This window comes from Corvus kubaryi, unplaced genomic scaffold (genome assembly GCF_017639235.1).
Source record: "Corvus kubaryi isolate FWS band 111438036 unplaced genomic scaffold, C.kubaryi_AGA036_p1.0 37397, whole genome shotgun sequence".
Taxonomy (NCBI): Eukaryota; Metazoa; Chordata; class Aves; order Passeriformes; family Corvidae; genus Corvus; species Corvus kubaryi.
Window position 1 is genome coordinate 160,535 of NW_024581136.1, and position 18,075 is coordinate 178,609.

An 18,075-nucleotide genomic window follows, 5' to 3' on the forward strand; every position below is an offset into this window, starting at 1 on the left:
TCAGAATGTCATAGTTAGTTCTGTATAAGAATTTGTAGTTGAGGAATTGATCTGAAGGAAAATGTAATTTTTCCCTTTTCTAGTTATTTTAAAAAGCTCCTGGTTTTGGAAGCTGGGGGAAGAGAAGCCAGGAGCTGAGCGCCTCCAATCTTTCATCTTCCAGAGCAACCTGTTTAAATAGCAAGTCATTGGTTTGTGAGGAAGACTTTTGAAAAGCAAGGTGGGTCGAGGTTGGCCAGCTGCCAGACACCTGTTACAGTGGGGATTCTGTAACACGCATATCAAACAAGGAGGCCCGTGGAAAAGAAATATATATGGACGGATTCTTGCTAGCTGTTTCAGAGATGTTTACTTCTCCAGCCGCATGGCCGGGCTCTGCCCAGGAACTGTTCCAGTCCCGGGACCAAGGGTCCTTCTGCCCGCGCAGGGAACACAAACCAACCCATGGGAACGAGGCTGAGCAGGGACAGGGAAACCCCGTGTCTGTCCCCTCAGGGCCCCTCTCCCAGGGCTACACGGCGGGGGAGGAGAGCCCGGCAGACACCCACCCACCCAGCCGCTCTCACTCCTCCCTTCAGAACTCGGGAGACAGTAACATGCTTCATGTGGGTCAGGATAACGTACCACAGAATCAGTCACTACGTTTGGAAAACATCTCTAAGGTCATCAAGTCAAATAGTTATCCCAGCACTGCCAAGCCCCCACCGTTAACCACGTCCACAAGTGCCACATCTACATATCTTTTAAATCCTCCCACAGATGGGGACGCCACCACTGCCCTGGGCACATCAAGGTAGGCTGTAGATAAAAACAGGGCCGTCGTGTACTGGTTACTGCACGGGCAAAACAGGCTCGACTTGGGAAAATTAGTTGAACTCACAGCCAAATAGAAGCTGGATGGTGAGAGGTAAAGACAAAACCCCAACCCTCCCCCTACCCCCCTCAACCAAAAAACCGGAACAAAAGCCCAAAATGCTTTCCCTGCCGACTTTTCTTTCTCAGAATGGTGTCTTTAGTCCTTCACTGCTACCTGCTGCCTCCCTCCCTCCCTCAGGCCGGCCCCGGCTCCTCCGAGGGCTTCGGCGCCCTCAGCTGCCCGGGGGCGGCGGGGCCACGGGCAGCCTCTCCCCTCACAGAGACCCTGCCACAGCTCCCTCCCCTCACAGAGGCCCCCCATTCCCTCACTGAGACCGCCACACAGAGACTTCCCCCTCTGACCCCCTGCCCCCAGAGAGATACCCCTCCTCCATGATTCCCCTTCCCCTCACAGAGACCCCTCCTCAGCTCCCTCCCCTCAAAGATCCCACCGTCCCCCTGCCAGCGCTGGACACCAGCCCGGTTTGCATCTGATTGTTCACAAAGAAATTAGTGTAATGTAGAGAGAAATGTGCACTTTATGAAAGCAAGCATATCAGTATTGTGCTGCTTGTGAATTTTCCAAGTTCACAACAAGAACTCTCCTGAGCAATGGTGTATTCCCCACGCCAAAGCTTAAATTGAGCATGTGGCAGTGTAGGTATTCACCACTCCCTGACACAAAACTCACCTTCAGCATCCCAACAGGCCAGGTGTCAGCAGGATTAAACAAAACAAGCAGGTTCAGTGTCACCCTAGAAGTAGTACATTCTAAAGTTACAGGTGTAAAGCCTTCCTTTTTAAAGGACATTTTTTTATGTGTCAAATAACCCTTACTTGCAGTGTGAGTCACAGTCAAAAATCCTTGAGAGACTTGGACATGGGCCCAGAGCAACTGGGAAGACAAATTCTAGTGTGAGAGCAATGTTGGAAGCAATCCTGGCATCACTGCTCCCTGAAGCCCGCAAAACTCATGTAGATTTGACTTCTTCAGAGGAACTTGGTGTGATACCTTTTAATTTGGCTGAGGCAGGTGTTTTTCATACAAATCAGGTAAGTTGCAGACATTGACAGCGAGTGGCATTACCCTGGACCTTATAGTGGTAAGTACCTACTCAGTTTTCCTTCTGTTCATTGAGCAGCTTGTGAGACTTTGGCTTTCTCCTGGAAGTCTTTTGAGGTGTAGCTAGAAGAGCTGTTGCACTGTCTAGGGAAGCCGGTTGTGTCTTCAGCACTTACTGACTGAAATGTTCTTGGGAATAACTGTAAAGCAATGGTCACTTTTAACATTCAAAGCTATCACCTTTTCCTGTGATTGATGTGAGATGGCAGAATGAAACTGAGGTGAAACTTTACAGGGCACAGTGTGGGTACTGCAGAAAGGGGTCTTCAGAACATGGCATCTACATCGAAGTGGATCTAACCTCTGTGCATTCGATAGGGAGTGCAGCACACTGGTGTCGTTGGTTCACCCCCTCTTCCCACTCACGGTCATGGACTGCTTGCTGAATAGTTTGCTTTCCTTTTGAAAAGGTCTGGGGAAAGTCCTGTAAGTGATTATGGATTCTGCAGAGCAACAGCTTTCCTTTGGATAGCAGCTATGCTCTCAGACAGGCAGCTGGGCCACAGCTCTGAGTGTGCCTTGGAAGCTGTCCTTGCTGGGGGCGGTGCCTGGGGGTAAGCTCCAGGAGTAAGCAATTGACTGCTGATGGCTCTGAGTGCATCCCTGACACCTTGCTTGGCATTCATTCAGTGTGCCCTGCTGTCCTGCTCGTGCAACCCGGCAGACAGACATGCAGTGATGAATTATACTGCAAGGTTGAATACCTGAGGGTTGTATTTTACAACAACAACAACAAAAAATATAGGAGAGAACCAATAGCCAAAATACATTTTAATTTATTAAATTAAATCCAGTCCATTTGATAAAATACAAGCTTATTATATTACCAATTTGTTTAAACCTGGGTAATTTTTTTTAAGAAATACAGTAAATTAAGAATAGATAATAGACAATTTCCTTTTTTCTTTTTTTTCCTTGCTGTTAATAAAGTCCAGAATTGAAATGAAATTAAATTGTTTGAACAAAACTGTTAAAAACATTATAAAGAGATTAAACAAGCAGATTGAATTCTTAGAAACATCTAACATGCAAAACTTTTAGCACAGTTTGAATGTTTCAAATGAATTTCCTGAAAAATTAATCTCCTGAAAAATTATTTTGGCAAGCACTGGGATTGCTGTAGGTTTATCCAAGGATGAGTGTGGGAAGAGCCATCCCTTGTCCCAGCCAAATGCAGCTTACTGCAGGTGTTCCCTATTCTGGTGGTTGTGTTCAGTCCCACTGTAGTGAACAGAGATGGCACCATTAAATTCTCACATCATGCAGTGAGAAGATGCTGTCTGTATGTATTCCAAGTACTATTCACATGCCAACAGCTCAAAAATTGTTCTTACGGGAATTATCAGCAATATGTATGTTTTTGCAGAATCCCCGAAGTTCATTAAATTTGCCTTAGACTTCAGCTAGTAGGAAGGTTAAGAAAAAATCCTCCTGTTAAAAGTCTGTTTCATTACAGATGAATGAATATCTGATCACTGTTCAAGTCTGAGGATAGTTTCCCTTTGTTCTGGACAACACACATGTGTTGCAAACACAAAGTAAAAGTTTTTCAATTTGTTTTCCAAAATAATTAGTAAATCCATTAAATAAGCAGTAGACTAATTATATTGCATAAGTTATTGAAATAGAAATTGTAAAGTCTTGATGAACAAAGGCTAAAAAAATGGTTTCTTAAAACACGTGTACCTCAGCAAAAGATCAATGCACAGCAGTCTAAAAAAATCAGCTTCAGAACAATGACACTTGAAATGGCCTATCTTAAAAATGACAGATGGCTTACATTCTACATTACATTTTTCTTTAAGAAGAATTTCTAAGTAACATTCGCTTGTGGTTGTTCCTAGCATTAGCATTACCAATATACAGGCAATAATTTAGGAATTTCAAGGCAATATTTTCCACCTTGCATATGCAAAGAGTTAACATTTATTAAAAGTATAAGCATATCCTTTTCATTAAAGGATCACAAATTGCTTTAGGTAATATCCATGTACAATATTTACATTCACCCTAACAGCTGTACAAATTACATAAGTATCTTAGCTCCTGTGGAGGAGTCTGGTGGGTGCCTGACAGTATCCATGCACTCTTCTCCAAACCAGTCTGGTGCACTGCTGTCAGGGCTGCCTCCTGGAGTTCAGTCCCCTCTTGCTTCTGCATCAGCTCTCCAATTTTGGAAATATCCAGCTTCCCAGCCTTAAACGCCCAAGACATTGCATGTGCCGGATTTATTTTATAGTTCAATGACATTGGCTTTCTCCAGTTTCTAAAACAACTCTGGAAGTTCAGACCAGCCCCTTTGAAGCTGTGCTTTCTGGTGATGCCATTTGAGGTGCTGTTCCCAAAACCCCTCAAGAAGCTCAGAAGTCAGCCAGACTACTCCCTGTCTTTCAGTGGCCTACTTAGAGGGTGTTGCTAAATAAAACTGGTTTGGGTTTTAATTATCCATCCCACTTGCGATTGTTTTCCCTCCTACCCTGTGTATTTCTGTGTAGGGATGTTGTCTGCAATCCTGCTTTTGCTGCCCAAAGTCAATCTCCTAATGTGACGCCAGCTGGCATAGCAATGAACCTGCTCCTGTGAAAAACTAGGTCACTCCTTGCAGTGTGTTTTGCCAGCTCTGAACCAAGCGCTTTGCGGTTTGTTGTGTTAACAGAAAGTGTGTGTGCATATCATTAATCACTGGAGCTGCTTTTGATAACACCGGTTCTTTGATCTTAACACTCCTCATCAAAATTGCATAGTGATACATCTTAACAGAAGCTCCGCGTTTAAGCTGCCTGGGTGTGAGGAGGGTCCAGGTTCACACGTTGAGGATCCGTGATGGCGCCTGGAAAACAGCAGAAGGGTTGGGGGAGAACCTGGTCTTCACCTCTGGGATCTAGTGGGGTGAGGAAGGGAGAGAAACATTAGTGTGACACAGGATACAACTGTCTAGAGAGTTTGAGGGGACTGGGGTATTATGAGGATCTATCTGCTCTCCCTGTGACCACTACACAGGTGTTAGCCCTTGGCTAGGCATCAGTGAGATTGGCCTTGCTGCACAGGTTGATTCAAGGGCAGGCATGATGTTGGGCCAGCGAGGAGGGGTTTAGTTGTAACCTAGCCCTTGGGATGCTGGGCAGGCTTTGGCTGGACTCGGCCTCTGCAAGATGAAGAGCTGCCTCTTCACAAAGGCCTGCTGGCAAACACTCTATGAGCATCACAACAAATTCACTGCTGGATGGGTGCTGGATTTAAGTGAGAGGAATTACAGTGGTGTGTGTCTGGTCCTTAGCCTTTTGGAGAATGCCATCCAGGATCCATCAAAATGTTCCGTTGTAATGCTTTATGGGGCCACAATCTATGTCTGCTGTGAATAGAGGTGCAGACCTGGAGGACCCAAAGGAGAAAAACTGGTTACTGGACATGCCAGGCTGTTAAACTGCAAGGACTTGGATAAGGATGTAAACTTCTCATGTCTGGAGGAAAGGCAAAGATAACAATGGTTGCTTTCTCTGATGTCTGTGGAATCAGAATTTCATGCAATATGTAGCTGCTGTAGTTGTACTGAAGCATGAAGGACACCTGGGTGCTTCTGTCATCCCTAATGCTGAAAACTCAAAGGATTTGAAATAGGACTGGCCATAGATGTGCATCCAGCCCAGGACTTGGGGTGAATCTGGCCATAAAACATGAAAGGGTAGAATGCTCTGCTGGGTTTGCTGCATCCAAACAAAGAAAGAAGTGCAAAACTACAGGCAAAGAGAGTATAGGGAAATAGGGAAAGCTATTGATCTCTGGTTGATGTTGTTTCATTGTTCTGATTTTTCCATTCCTCTGGGGATGCATCTGACACACTAAGGAACAAGTGAGTTGTCACAAACAGTATATGCACATCTCAGTGGCTGGGGAGAACCAGCAGCCTGAGTTCTACATGCAGGCTGTCAGGACATATAAACCTGATTCTGACATGTCTGGCAAAGCCAGGGACTTCAGGTAAGAGGGAAAGTCCTAATGGTCAGCTGAGATGGTGTCTGAACCAGGGAGAGTCTGACTTCTCTTTGAACTGGTGGCTCCTTGGCACCATCTTCATTCCTCACTACACCTTTGCCATGCTGTCTGTTAGGAAGATTCTGATGGTGCCTTGGGGCTCCAGGAGGTGGGACCTTTGCTTGCATGATTCAGAGTACAGCGTCCTTGGTAGCAAGTGTTTGTGTCTGGGATTTTAGTCTTCTCTTTCCCTTCCTCAAGAACTGGGAAAGGGACCTTCAGGGGTTTATCTAGGACCCCCTTCTTTGCATCCTATCTGACAAATTGGAAAACACTGTATTTTGACCCCTTAGGGTCAAAATGCAAAATTAAATTAACAAGGGTCAAATACAAGGTTTAAGTGTTAAATGCAAGGTCTATCCTCATTGCTGCACCTCAGTAAGCAGCCTAGACTAATCAGAGCAAGAAGGAAGTTTTGGTGAGGTTTGCAAATTCTGTTTTGCCTGAGGTCACTGTCCCACTTTCAGCATAGCTGGCTGTACCCATCGTGAGCCTTGTCGCAGCAGTGTGCCAGCAATCCTCTGCGGAGGAGGCACTTGACTGTCTGCTGATTAAACACTTCTTCCTTGTCTCCTCCAAGGCAAAGATTTACTTTTTACATGTGGCCCTGGAGTAGCTGCTATTACCTCTACTGGCACAGCACACTGCAGCTAGGGAGTTCCACCCCAGCCCCGGCTCTGCATTCTAAGTCACTCAGTGCAGCCTGCGAACAACTCCCGTGGTTGGATGGGAGGTGCTGTTCTCTTTCGTGGTCTGATGCAAAAAGCAGCTACAACAGAGCCTTGTCAGTGTGCACTTTCCTTTCTTACGGGGATGGGGAGTGTGGGGGGCCCTGTCAGGGAACACGCTGAGTACAGAATGTCTCCTCATGGGATTTTCACTAGTACATGCATTTCACAATAAGAAAATTATCTTTGATGGTATAGAGAAACTCACAGAAAAAGTTGAGAAACTCACAGGGAAATCCCAAGGAAGTCTCAGAGCTGTGCAGCTTGTCTGTTCATCACAGCTATGTCCTCCTTGGCATTCATAGCAGGGGCAGCTTCTGCCCACACCAGCAAGGGGGAGTTTTGTGCTGTCTGGGCAGGTGCTGTTCCTTAGGCAGTGATCTGCAAAGATTCCCAGGCAAACACCTGTGCCCAGAGGCTGAATCTCACTCTGCAGCCCTAGTGCTCGTGCACATTGACTGCTCCAAGTTAGTGCAGAAGGTGTTAATGGCACCTTACACACAGAGAGGTAATGACACACACCTTTTATATAAGGTATCCAGCTGAGGGAATCGTAAATCTTGAACTTTCTGTCATGCAGTTTAAAATTTTGGTCTTGGGTTGAATGATGATCAATTACAGTATGACATTGTCTAGCATGCCTTTCTGAAGGCAAGGGATGGCCACATTACCTAATGGGCAGTGACAAAACAGTAGTCAATGAGGATATGGCTTTATCCTACATGCACTGCAATGATCAAATATGAGGAGTTCCTGATGTGTACTGTGGGTATTATTCGCATTGATTTTAGGATTTTTAAAAACTGCTGATTACCTTAAAGTCTGCCTTGTAGCTTGTCTCTTGAACAAAATGGTCTTCTGGGATAATGAAGCCTTGTTTTGACTTTATAGGCTTGGATGGTTTTGCTCCAGTCCATGGGCGATACTCTTGTCTGAAATGAGATTGTCAAGACAGAAGAACTTGTGAAAGACAACATTCTCACAGGGCACTTCTGCTCAGAGTGGTTGCAAAGCCAGAAGGCAAGGTGGGATACAATCAGCTTGCAAGGTTGAACTTGTCTGAGGCATACTGAGAATAAAAGAATTGAGCCTACCAGCCTGTCTCTCTCAGAAAGCTCAGACTGAAAGATGGAACAGGGCATAGACTGGGCTATCTGGATTCCCTGACTTAACTCTTCTTTTATTCCTACAAAATGTGCTCTCTCCTGGAGGTAATTGATACTTCCCTTCTGGATAAGAAGTCAGGGTGACATTTTGCAGCCCACTGACCATTTACAATGTAAAACATTGTCTGGCACGTTGGCCACTTACAATGTAAGATACCTTGGTCTGGTGTGTGGCCCTCACATATGCAGAGAACCTGCTGATGTTCCCATACTTGGCTGTGGCTCTCTCAACAGCAGGCATGTTTGCCAGTGTGTGCTGTGCTGCAAGAGCTGTGGCAGCTCAGTCTGAAATGCACACAGACACCATCTCAGCTGGCAGATGCTTACGCCAATGATTTTCCTTCAGATGGGGGAAAGTGCTTTAAATCCGCATGATGATGTCTGAGAAGGAGCTGCTGCTCCAAGAATAAGTCAGCCAAGGGTCATCTGAGAAATGGGCGCAGAGACTGCACTGAGAAAGGGGCAGCACGTTTCAAGAGCACCTAAGAACAGCATTGCAGGGTCTGCTTAGTTCAGCTGCCAACTTCCTTCTGCAGCTTTCCCTCTGCTTCCCTGTACCCCTTGTCACAAACAGGCCTCACTAATGCCCTTGCCATTAGGCCTGGATGCTGCAGTAGCAGCCAACTGAGCTGTCTTGTTGCTCAGAGGAAGACAGAAGTCTGCTCTGTTTGTGTATCTCTGGCAACCAATTCAGGCAGCTTCTGTAGCAAAAGGAGAGGTGATTAGCTGAGATGTGACAATCTTATTTTCATACCCTGGCATGGTTCAATAAGTGCATTTTACTATCTGCTTATACACAGGATCAAGGGGTAAGACAGTCCTGAGCTATGCCCAGGCTAGGGAAATAGGCTTGTTTTAATGTGTCAAGCTTATCTTTGATCACAGCCTCTCTGAGTTTCATTTTTCCCAAGCATGCTATTTGCTATATTTATAATAGCTGTGAATTCCTCTTTTAAATATCTAATTTAAAGTGCACAAGTGTGGCGTATTATTTTAGAATGTGTCGTTTGGACTTGATCCTTTTAGTATATTACAGATAATGTCCTATGGAAGACCTTCCTGCTGTTGGAAAGCAAAGCCAGGCCCCTGTCACGGCTGTCTATGTGCATTGCAAATCTTGTTTATAATCAGTTTGTTCTTGCTGTCTTGAGCTGACACCTTCTCTGCACCATGCTGTTTGGGCCTGCTCAGGCAGCAGGTGGGTGCCCATGCAGCTCCCCTGGTGCTGGTGATGGTGTTCCTGCTCCTTTCCTGTAACACCTCAGGATAAGGCAGCATTTTTGAAGAAAGGTGATTTTGGCTGCAATGCCCCAGGAAGGCAACCTTTCAGCAGGGAATCCCAGATGTGCATGAAAGCAGAGTTAAATCTGACCTCTGTTCTACTGCACAGCCAGAGGGAGGACACAGCTACTGGGCAAAATACCAGGAAAATGGTGCAAAACCATCAGTTACATCCCCACAGTTTCTAGGAACTGGAACCTGCTGCTCCACATAAAGCCCGATTTCCTCAAGAATGCTGGTGGCATTGATTCCTAACCATTCATCCTTGTGCTGACTGGTCTCCCCGCTGCAATGGAGTGTGTCTCCAGCTTTCAATGAATGACTGTGCTGCCTGTCTGTGCAGCCAGCTCTGTCTCAATGCTTTATAGCAGATCATTTGCTGATTTGGCAGGCCCCCAAACACAGTCCTTTTGGATCACAAGACCCTCATTTTGGCTGGAAGTCAAACCATTCTCCTCTCAGCCTGGATAGTCAAAACTATTTCTGAGGCACCTACATGCTCCCCACAGAATCAGAAACATAACGGCAGATACAGTCATGGCCCACACCACACCAGCATTTCTGATTTGGAACTGGGATTTTGCTCTGGGGGAACCCAGAACTCTGAGCCAAAAGTGAAGGGTGGAGCAAAACAGAGAGCTTAGCTTAGCTCCTTTTGGGAGCTGAGGTACTTAAAACAAGAAAGAAATATTATAACCTTTGGTTGAGAAAGTGCAGCTAACTAAATTTCCTCTGCCTCTAACCTTGCAGGTTAGACACATGTTCTCATCTCCAGCTGCATAGCCAAGAGTCAGAAGGAACATGAGGCCGAGTACCAGTCTGGTGACTTGACTAGAAACCAGTCTTGGAGTCATGAGTGGAGTCAATCTAATCAAAGCCTGGGGAAGAGGAATGACCTGTTTTTAATGTTACTTAGTTTAAGATGTCAAGTGACAAGATTAGTGACTGTCTTCCTTCCCTGCTGTACCCTGTGTAGTGTGACATCCAGCTGCTGCTGGGGATGAACATGCAAGACTGACTGTTGCTGCTGGAGATAATAATCTTCATTCTTCCTGCTGCACCCCTCTCCTCCCCTTGTGCCTAGACAGCAGCAGTTGTCAGGTTACTTTAGGACTCCAAGGATCTAGCATGGAGGGAAAGTAGTCCCCAGGCCCATAACTCAGTGACCAGGCTCTCTTTAGGTTCTGTTTTGTCCTCCACTGTTACAACCTAGAGGTGAGATTTTTGATCTCCATAAATAGAAATGACCCAGTGGTACTTGAAGTACTAAACCATTGGGGTTGTGAAAGAGAAAGGCTTCCTGAGTAGCATGCAGGCTTTAAAGCAGTTGGGATCAAAAGGGAAGGGCTGCTTTTTGTGTACTGCTGTTTCTTTACCTCTAACTCAGTCTAGGAAGAATTAAGAAGCAGCTTTTTGCGTGTGGGTTGCCCCGGTGCTTGATCATATAAATCACTGCTTTTTCAACTGTTTCTTTGCTCCTTCTCAAAATTGGTTAATAGAGACCGAGAAAAGGCATTTCTTTTGTAATGTGTGGGGATGTGTCTGCAGGGGAAGGTTTGATTCAGTGCAGTGTGGAAATGGAGGCTTGTGGCCTGCTGGGACAGTTTAACCCCTGTGGTGATGAGAGAAGGAGCAAGTGGAAGTACAACTAATGTACAGGCTAGAAACCAAAAAAAAAAGCACTAGACTATTAATTACTAGGGTGTTGTGATGAGGCCCAGCTTTGACGAGAGCTGTTTCACTGAGCTGGTGTTTATGTGCCACCTCCCCACCCTGGGTGAGCAGGACTGCCTGTACCAGGCTGTCAAACAGCTGAGACAGTGGGCCAGGCAGGAGAGATGCCCCCACCATCATTCACCGTGTGGCCTTGCAGACTTCAAGCAAGATTTGGGAATGATGGATTTGGGATTGATCCTTCAGTTCTTTCCAAACACAGTGTCTGCTGCTGCTGCAGCTCAAGCTGCTGGATGCTGCGAACTACACAATGACCTATGTGCTGCCTCCAGCTCTCTCCCTGTTTCATGTGCTCCACTAATGTTTTCTGGTTTGTTGAGAAAGCTGTCTGCAAAATCCTTTTTACTTCACTGACCTAGTGAAAATCTAGTCTAGAAGGCTTTTTAATTTCACCAAGGTGGGGGACACTTCTGTTAGGCATAGGGAGACAGGCAGTGGGAATCCCAACAGCGCTCTTTGCATTGCTGAGGCTGCTGTTTCCGTACAGATTTATCTTCAGCATTGATAATCATACACCACCAATGCCAGAACAGTTGTCATTTTAGTACCTCATCTCTATGTCACAGTTTGCTTCGCATGATTAATTATCAGTGGTGGTTCTGAGCCACTGCATAACATTTCTTATTTAAGAATTGGAGAAAAAGGCTCACTCTGTACAGCTGACCGTAACTCAAAGCTATGCTGCCTGACCTAGTCTGTGTTCATTCTTCTGCCCTCTTCCTTCTCATACTCAGCACACCAGTGAGAATTGAACAGCATAATGAACGTTCTTCCAAATTTGTGGTACAGCTTGGGGTGTCTGTTATTTTCTTTTCAAAGTACATACTACTCTAGATGTCCCCTGGAGAAGCCAGATTGGTGTGTGAGAGGTTTTGGCAGAAGGTGTGGGGTGTGAAATGTCTCCTCGTTTGCAACACAGCTCTTCACAGGCTACTGCCAGGGCCATGCATCTGGTTTGCCCAGGCAGAGCTGGGCAGCCAGCAGTGCTCTCCCAAGGGATAGGCTAAGTCCACTTGTTGGCAAAGACCTCCATAGGTCAGGGAGGGTGCTGTGATGTCTCCTGGTAAATGGAGGATTGCAAATGTTACAAGTCATGGTCACAGTGAGAGCTCTGCATGACAAACAAAGTCAGGAGCCCTCCTGGATAATGGAGCCATTAAACTGCTTCTCCTCTGAGCTGTGTCAGACAGTGGTGGGGTGCCCTTCCAGTCCTTGGACGGACACAGTGGCAGATTGTGCCCATTCTCCTATCCAGCCAAAGAGCCCAGCATAAGGACAGAAAAAGGGAAAGGAAAGGCTGAAGGAGGGAAAAAAAACAGAGGGGAAGAGAAAAGACATAGCAGAAAGATAGAGAGACCAGCGCACAGGAATTACAGAGGAGGAAAACAGAAGCCACCTGGATATTTCCTGTCTCAACTCTCACATCCAACAAGGTCAGGCAGAACCTGGAGCTGTTCATAAGTCACAAGAAGGAAGCAACAGCAGAAGACTTGAATGAAAGTTCAAGACAAAAACCCTAAGACTCAAACTGTTATCTTAGAGTGAATTTTAGGGGCTTGCTTTGCTCACAGGCAGATGCCCAAGGGAGAAGCACTTACACTGGTGTGACAGGACAGGCAGCTGCTTCCCTTTTATCAGAACTATATTACTGGCGGTGTGTGGGTAGGTTTGAGGGTCTTGACTTCTGCCATTAACCCACTTTTCATTCTTTCACTCTAACCTAAGGCTGAGAGGACTTTGAGTGGAGGAAATTCCTCCTACTTTAAGGAACATCTTTGAATCCCACATTTCAGTTCTACAGCATAGTTTGCGTAACACACACCCTCTCTTGAGCCCCTATTCCCAGCCCCACTATGTCTCTCCTCACACACCTCCATGCCCCTCCAAGCCCTCCCTGCCCCAGCCAGGCTATGCAGTGCACAGTGACTCTCTCTGGATCCATCCCAATGCCTGGACCAAGCAAGCTTACTTCTTAAATACCATAAAAATCAGGGGCTTGAGTATTAATTTCCCCAAGCAGCGAGATACTTAAGAATGCAAAGATAACTGTAAGCCTTGATTATAAAAGATTTACTGCTATTATTGAGGATAAGCTTGCCTTTAAAGATCTTTCTGGATCAAGGATGGGACTCCTCATACATAGTACTATTAACCCTGCCAGCTCAGGTGCATGCCCTGATCCCATACGTTGCTGAACACAAGCGCAGGTATTTTCTCTGTTTTCTGCACAGCTGTAATTAGATGCTTCTCAGTGTGAAGGAGTCACCACAGTTCACTTTGTTTTTCTACACAGGCACTATTTGAAGGCAGATGAATGTACAGGCAGCCACACAATCTGTGAGTGCACCCATAGTTACGGGGAAAAGTGTCATTCCCCTTCATTCTGCAGTATCCCTCCTGGTGGGGGGATGTCTGCTTCATGGTCACAGAATGGCATGTGCTGAGTATTTGTGCAAGAAGGTGGGAATTCAGTTTGCTGAGGTATCTTCCACCTACTATTCCCAAAAATCATGAGCAATGGCACAACAGGCACCTTTCCCCTTAATACCTCTTTATGAGGTTTCTTTTCATCAGAACAACATGGCTTGCTTTGGGTGAGCAGGAAACCCTCCTGATCTCAGGGCCCCAGTTTGGTCTTCTTCACTGCTGTGCCTCTCAAGTGCAAATAAGTTGGGTGCTCTTGACTCACACCTACTCGAAATACCTGTCACAGAAACCCCAACTGCAGAGACTGAGCTCTGCCTGGGGCCTGTGCTGTTGTGTGTGTGCAGAAATTTGCAGTCATCTCCCAGTTCCCCAAGTGCCAATACAAGTAAAGCTGATGGGTGGGGGGAAAAGAGGCAAAACAACTGCTCACAGCTCAGGTGCAACGTTTTCACTTACATGTCTGAAGTGTTTTCCAAAAGCTGGCAGGTTACTGAAGGGAAAACTGTTGTCTGTAGTGACTTATCATGTAGCTGAGCCTTGAACAGGGTTCTCCTCCCAGCAATACTGGCCCTGGCACAGAGGCTGTGCCTTCATCCCTGTTGCTTTCTAACGAGGTAAGAAGATGACATCCAGAGAACAGAGCCAGCTGGAGATACCTGCTGGCAGCACCAGATTCTCTCATCCTCTGTTAAGGGAGCTAAGTAAAGCACTTCTCTATTTCTAGAATGTCTGCTAAATGCAATCAAGACCTAGTACTACAATTAATTGTGTGCAAAACCAAAAGTACACAGCACCTGCAGCCTACTGCTGAAGGGAGAAGTCACTTCTGTGATGCCAAAGGACAAGCTCTTGGGCAGGTGCAGAGAGGCCACTCAGCACTTTCTTCTGCCTCCTCCAGCATCAGTAAGGTGTAATCTACTGCAACCCTCTGCAGCAGTCTCCAGGATCCTTTCACAGTTGGAGCACATCCCATTTTAGCCTTTCAAGTGCAGCTTATATTGATTTGCCTTGGCCTGTGTGCCTGAGCTCCCATGATGCAGTCTCATGGGGTTTGACTTCATTCAGACCCTGCAAAACTCCAGCCAAAATTCAGGGACTGGAGGGAGACAGAAGTTACCCAATGATCTGGGGACACAGGGCAATAGTTTGTAGGGCAGGCAGTTGTGCTGTCCTTTCACCTTTTATTCAGTTATTTTTTCAAAATAAAAAAAATCTTTGCTTGCTCAGGAGTACAGGTATTCTTCCAATACCCCCTCCACCTTCATCTTTATTCTGGCCATAGACAGATTCCTCCAGTCTCAGTCACTTATCCCAGAGGTTTATTTCGTTCTGGGAAATGCTAGGTCATGCTGACCAGCTTCACTATGTACAGACAGTTTTGTGTGCAGCTCTGTTTCCTTCTGAGCTTAAAGCAGAGTGCAGAATGAAGTCTCACAGGAGAATTACACTGTTACACAAAAGCATGTCAAATGGTATTGAATGTTACAGGGGACTCAACACTTGGGTGTTAAGAGAAACAAACACAGTAGGCAGTCAGAATCAAAATTCCTGAATTAAAAAAACCCAAACAAACTACAAAACCTAAAAAAGTCCCAACACCTTACAGAGTTAAGCAAGAAAACCACTATTGCCATTAAAAGCATGGAGTGGACCATGTATCAATGCCAACCCTTCTGCGCTGTCCTGCTCAAGACAGACTTGATTTCTCTTTAACACTAAGCAAGCCCAGCCAGCTGCTGAGACCTGACACAGTCACAAAGTACAGGTGGAGGCTACTGACCAGCAGTGCCCACACTGCAGGAGCCAATCCTCCACGAAGAGCCTCATAGTGTGTGCCTAACTCAGCTGTGCACAGAACCTGCTGAAGCACCTGGAGCACAAAGGACTCAAATGACCCATTTCTTGGGAGAGTGGACACAGCTCCCCATGCAGAGAACCTGGTCCTCAGGGCTGCCCCACCTCCTCACTGGGCTGACCTACAGGAAAGGGCTGATACTCCTGCAAGCAGAAAAGGAGGAATCTCCATAATGTTCTCCCTAGCAAGGCAGTGAGACTGTCTTACAAAAAACATGTGTTTTCATACCTTTGCTCTTCTCTGCCTGCATGTCTCTGTAGGACACTCTCCCTTTGTCCAACACTCCCGAAGACATCATGGGGTTCACCAACCTTCTCCTCAGGACACATGGCCCTTAGTAAGAGAAACCCCCTTGCTCTGCCTATACCACAGGTGATATGACTTCTCTGCTGCCTTCTCACTTCTGGGGGTGAACAGTCTACAAGCAGTGGGGCAGATCCCTATTGCCAGAGCGCAGTGGGGCTGTGCATGGCCACCAAGGGACAGTTTAATAAACAAGGAGGGTGTTTATGGTCTTTGATACAGAGGAAGATGAAGAATATCAATCGTTAATGGTGCTGTTCAGCTACTACCTGAATATCGGACAAATGTTTGCAGCCTGCAGTGCTGCCTTTGGAAAATATGATAAGAGGAGAGGAGTGAACTGTAGTGGTTTTCATGGAAATGTCCTTGTGGGTTGTGAGTGCTCAGCTTACCGAAGATGGGTGTGTTGTGATCACCTCTTCCCTGCTTCAGACTGCGGGAGTGGTCCTGGGCGCTGCCATCACTGAAGCTACCAAATACAAACCCAAGTGTAACTGAAAATGAGTGTAACTCTGCCAAGTACATGCTTAGTCTTAAAAAAAAAGTCTAAATGAAAATAGACTCTTGTAGCCTGTTAAACTATTGTGAACTTTTCTCCTGCTGCTTGTTGTGACTCCTGTGTGCTCAGTGGTACGGGGACTTAAACACGATGTTTTACCAGGTGATAATCTAAAGAAACAATGGGAATTACCAGAATAAGGCAAAAGTGGTTTGATTAATAGAGTTTTCTGTCTGCATCAGTTGTTTACTGTGCCTTTAAACAGCTTAAAAGTTTTACATGAGAACTTTTTTTCTGGTGTGGCTGCCCTGGCTTGTGCCTCCATCCTTGTCATGCACTTTTCCTTCTTTCAGCTGTGAGTAGCTCCTCAACTACCTTGAAGTTTTACTTTTTATAAAATTTTGTTTTGGTTTGCATGTTGGTATCTTGCCCCAGCCAATATTTTGTCCTGTGATCTGTAAACTTCTCGTTCTTTGATGGCAGAGCCCTATGTGAGAACAGACAAGTCAGAGGGAAGGAAGGTGGGAGAAGTGACTGAGCATTTGAACAGCTATAGGAAAGCTGTGGCTCTAATGCAGTGTAATGCAGCCTTCCTCTGGTGTGAGGCTGAAAAGGCAGGGGAGGCTTCAACAACGAGGTGGAGATGGATGTGTTTCTGGAAGATGAATCTTGCTAGTCTTGTTCTACGCAGGTTTCTCTGAAGTAATTCCTTGCTGCTTTGAAATTGAAAAGTGCTTTGCCTCAAAACCAGTAATTACTCTGTGACTGTCCTGTGAGATGTGGCGAAGGAGAAAATAGCACATAAATTCAAGCACTGCAGTTATCCTTTCAGAGTGTGCATGTTAACTGCACATAGAGCAGGACAGCTGCCTGTGCAGGAGGAGTGGGATAAGCAATACTGCTGTGCAGGCTGGTAATCCTCCCCGGGGCCCCCAGTTTGTCTTAAAAGCACTGTAATAAATAATCTAATAAATAGCAGTGATGAAGAGAAATGTCTCCTAGGTACATAATAATAGGTAGAGGGTGCCTAAATACTTATGAATCAGTTAGAATAAAAATAATTACTCTATTAGTATACCTCATAGGTATATTAAAACCTGCCAAACATCATTATGAGAGAGCATGTGGTAACAACATGAAACTGATACAGTATTCAGCAGCAGTATTGTAGGAGCTGAAATCCCTCTCCTCCCATGGGGGATGTCAGTAAGAACAAAAGTTGGATTTAGGTGCATCCCACCTGACTTCTTGTTCCAGAAAACAAGCATCTGTAATCGGTCATACAGTTCAGAGGGAAAGGAAGACATCAATCACATAAGTCACTTAATTTTTAAAGGCTCTGAGACAAGTGGTTTATGACAATTTTTTCCATTGCCCATTAGATGACATAGGGGATATATCCTGCAAATGTCTTCTTGTCTGACTAATCTTTTAAGGCTGTAATTTGGCTCGCCTTGAATGTCACATTCCAGGAGTTTTAAAGGGAAACCGATGATGCTACTAAGGGATGCGGCTGTTGGGCACGGACGGGACGCGGGCAGCTCCGGCTGTCGGAGGTGCCGTGTCTCCCGGCAGCGGGTGGGTAAAGCGCTGCTGCGCCAGGGATGGCATCATGGATCCCACCCCGGCGTGCTCCCTCCTCTCCCTGAGCGCGGGGCGGGCAGCGGCGCGCACTGAGGCCGGCTCCGCAGCCCCGGCACGCAGAAGGGCCGCCGGAGCCAGGCATCCGCCCGGGGCATAAGCGACGCTTTTAGGGACAGCACTTCCAAAAGCAAAGGCGGCTTCGGCGAGAGGCTGAGCCCGCCGGCGAGCCGGCAGCCCCCGTACCCCTCCCCTCGGTGGTGGCTCCCCCGCGCCGCGGCCGCCCGCCGGCATCCCCGCCCCGCGCTGCGGAGGAGCGTCCCCCGCCCGCGGCAGGAGCAGCCCCGGCTCGGGGCGGAGCGGGGCGGTCGCCGGGCCCGGTTACCTGTAGGAGGTGGTGTGGCCGCCGTCCGCCTGCGAGCGCGGCCGGAGCTGCTCGGGGCCGTCGACCGCCGGTCTCCCGCCGCCGCCGGGCAGGGCGCAGGCGGCGC

The 18,075-nt window shown here is 46.7% G+C and overlaps 1 protein-coding gene across 1 annotated transcript in view; it reads right to left on the bottom strand.

Moving 5' to 3' along the window:
* Positions 1–2,734: 2,734 nt before the first annotated feature.
* Positions 2,735–18,075, bottom strand: part of MAP6D1 (MAP6 domain containing 1) — a 15,985-nt gene continuing 644 nt past the window's right edge. Inside the window, exons 2-4 of the mRNA XM_042042357.1 lie at positions 17,970–18,074; positions 7,553–7,670; positions 2,735–4,859 (exon numbers count right to left, since the gene is read on the bottom strand). Coding sequence (XP_041898291.1) covers positions 4,782–4,859; positions 7,553–7,670; positions 17,970–18,074 — 301 coding nt within the window. The 3' untranslated portion in view covers positions 2,735–4,781. The remainder of the gene's footprint in view (positions 4,860–7,552; positions 7,671–17,969; position 18,075) is intronic.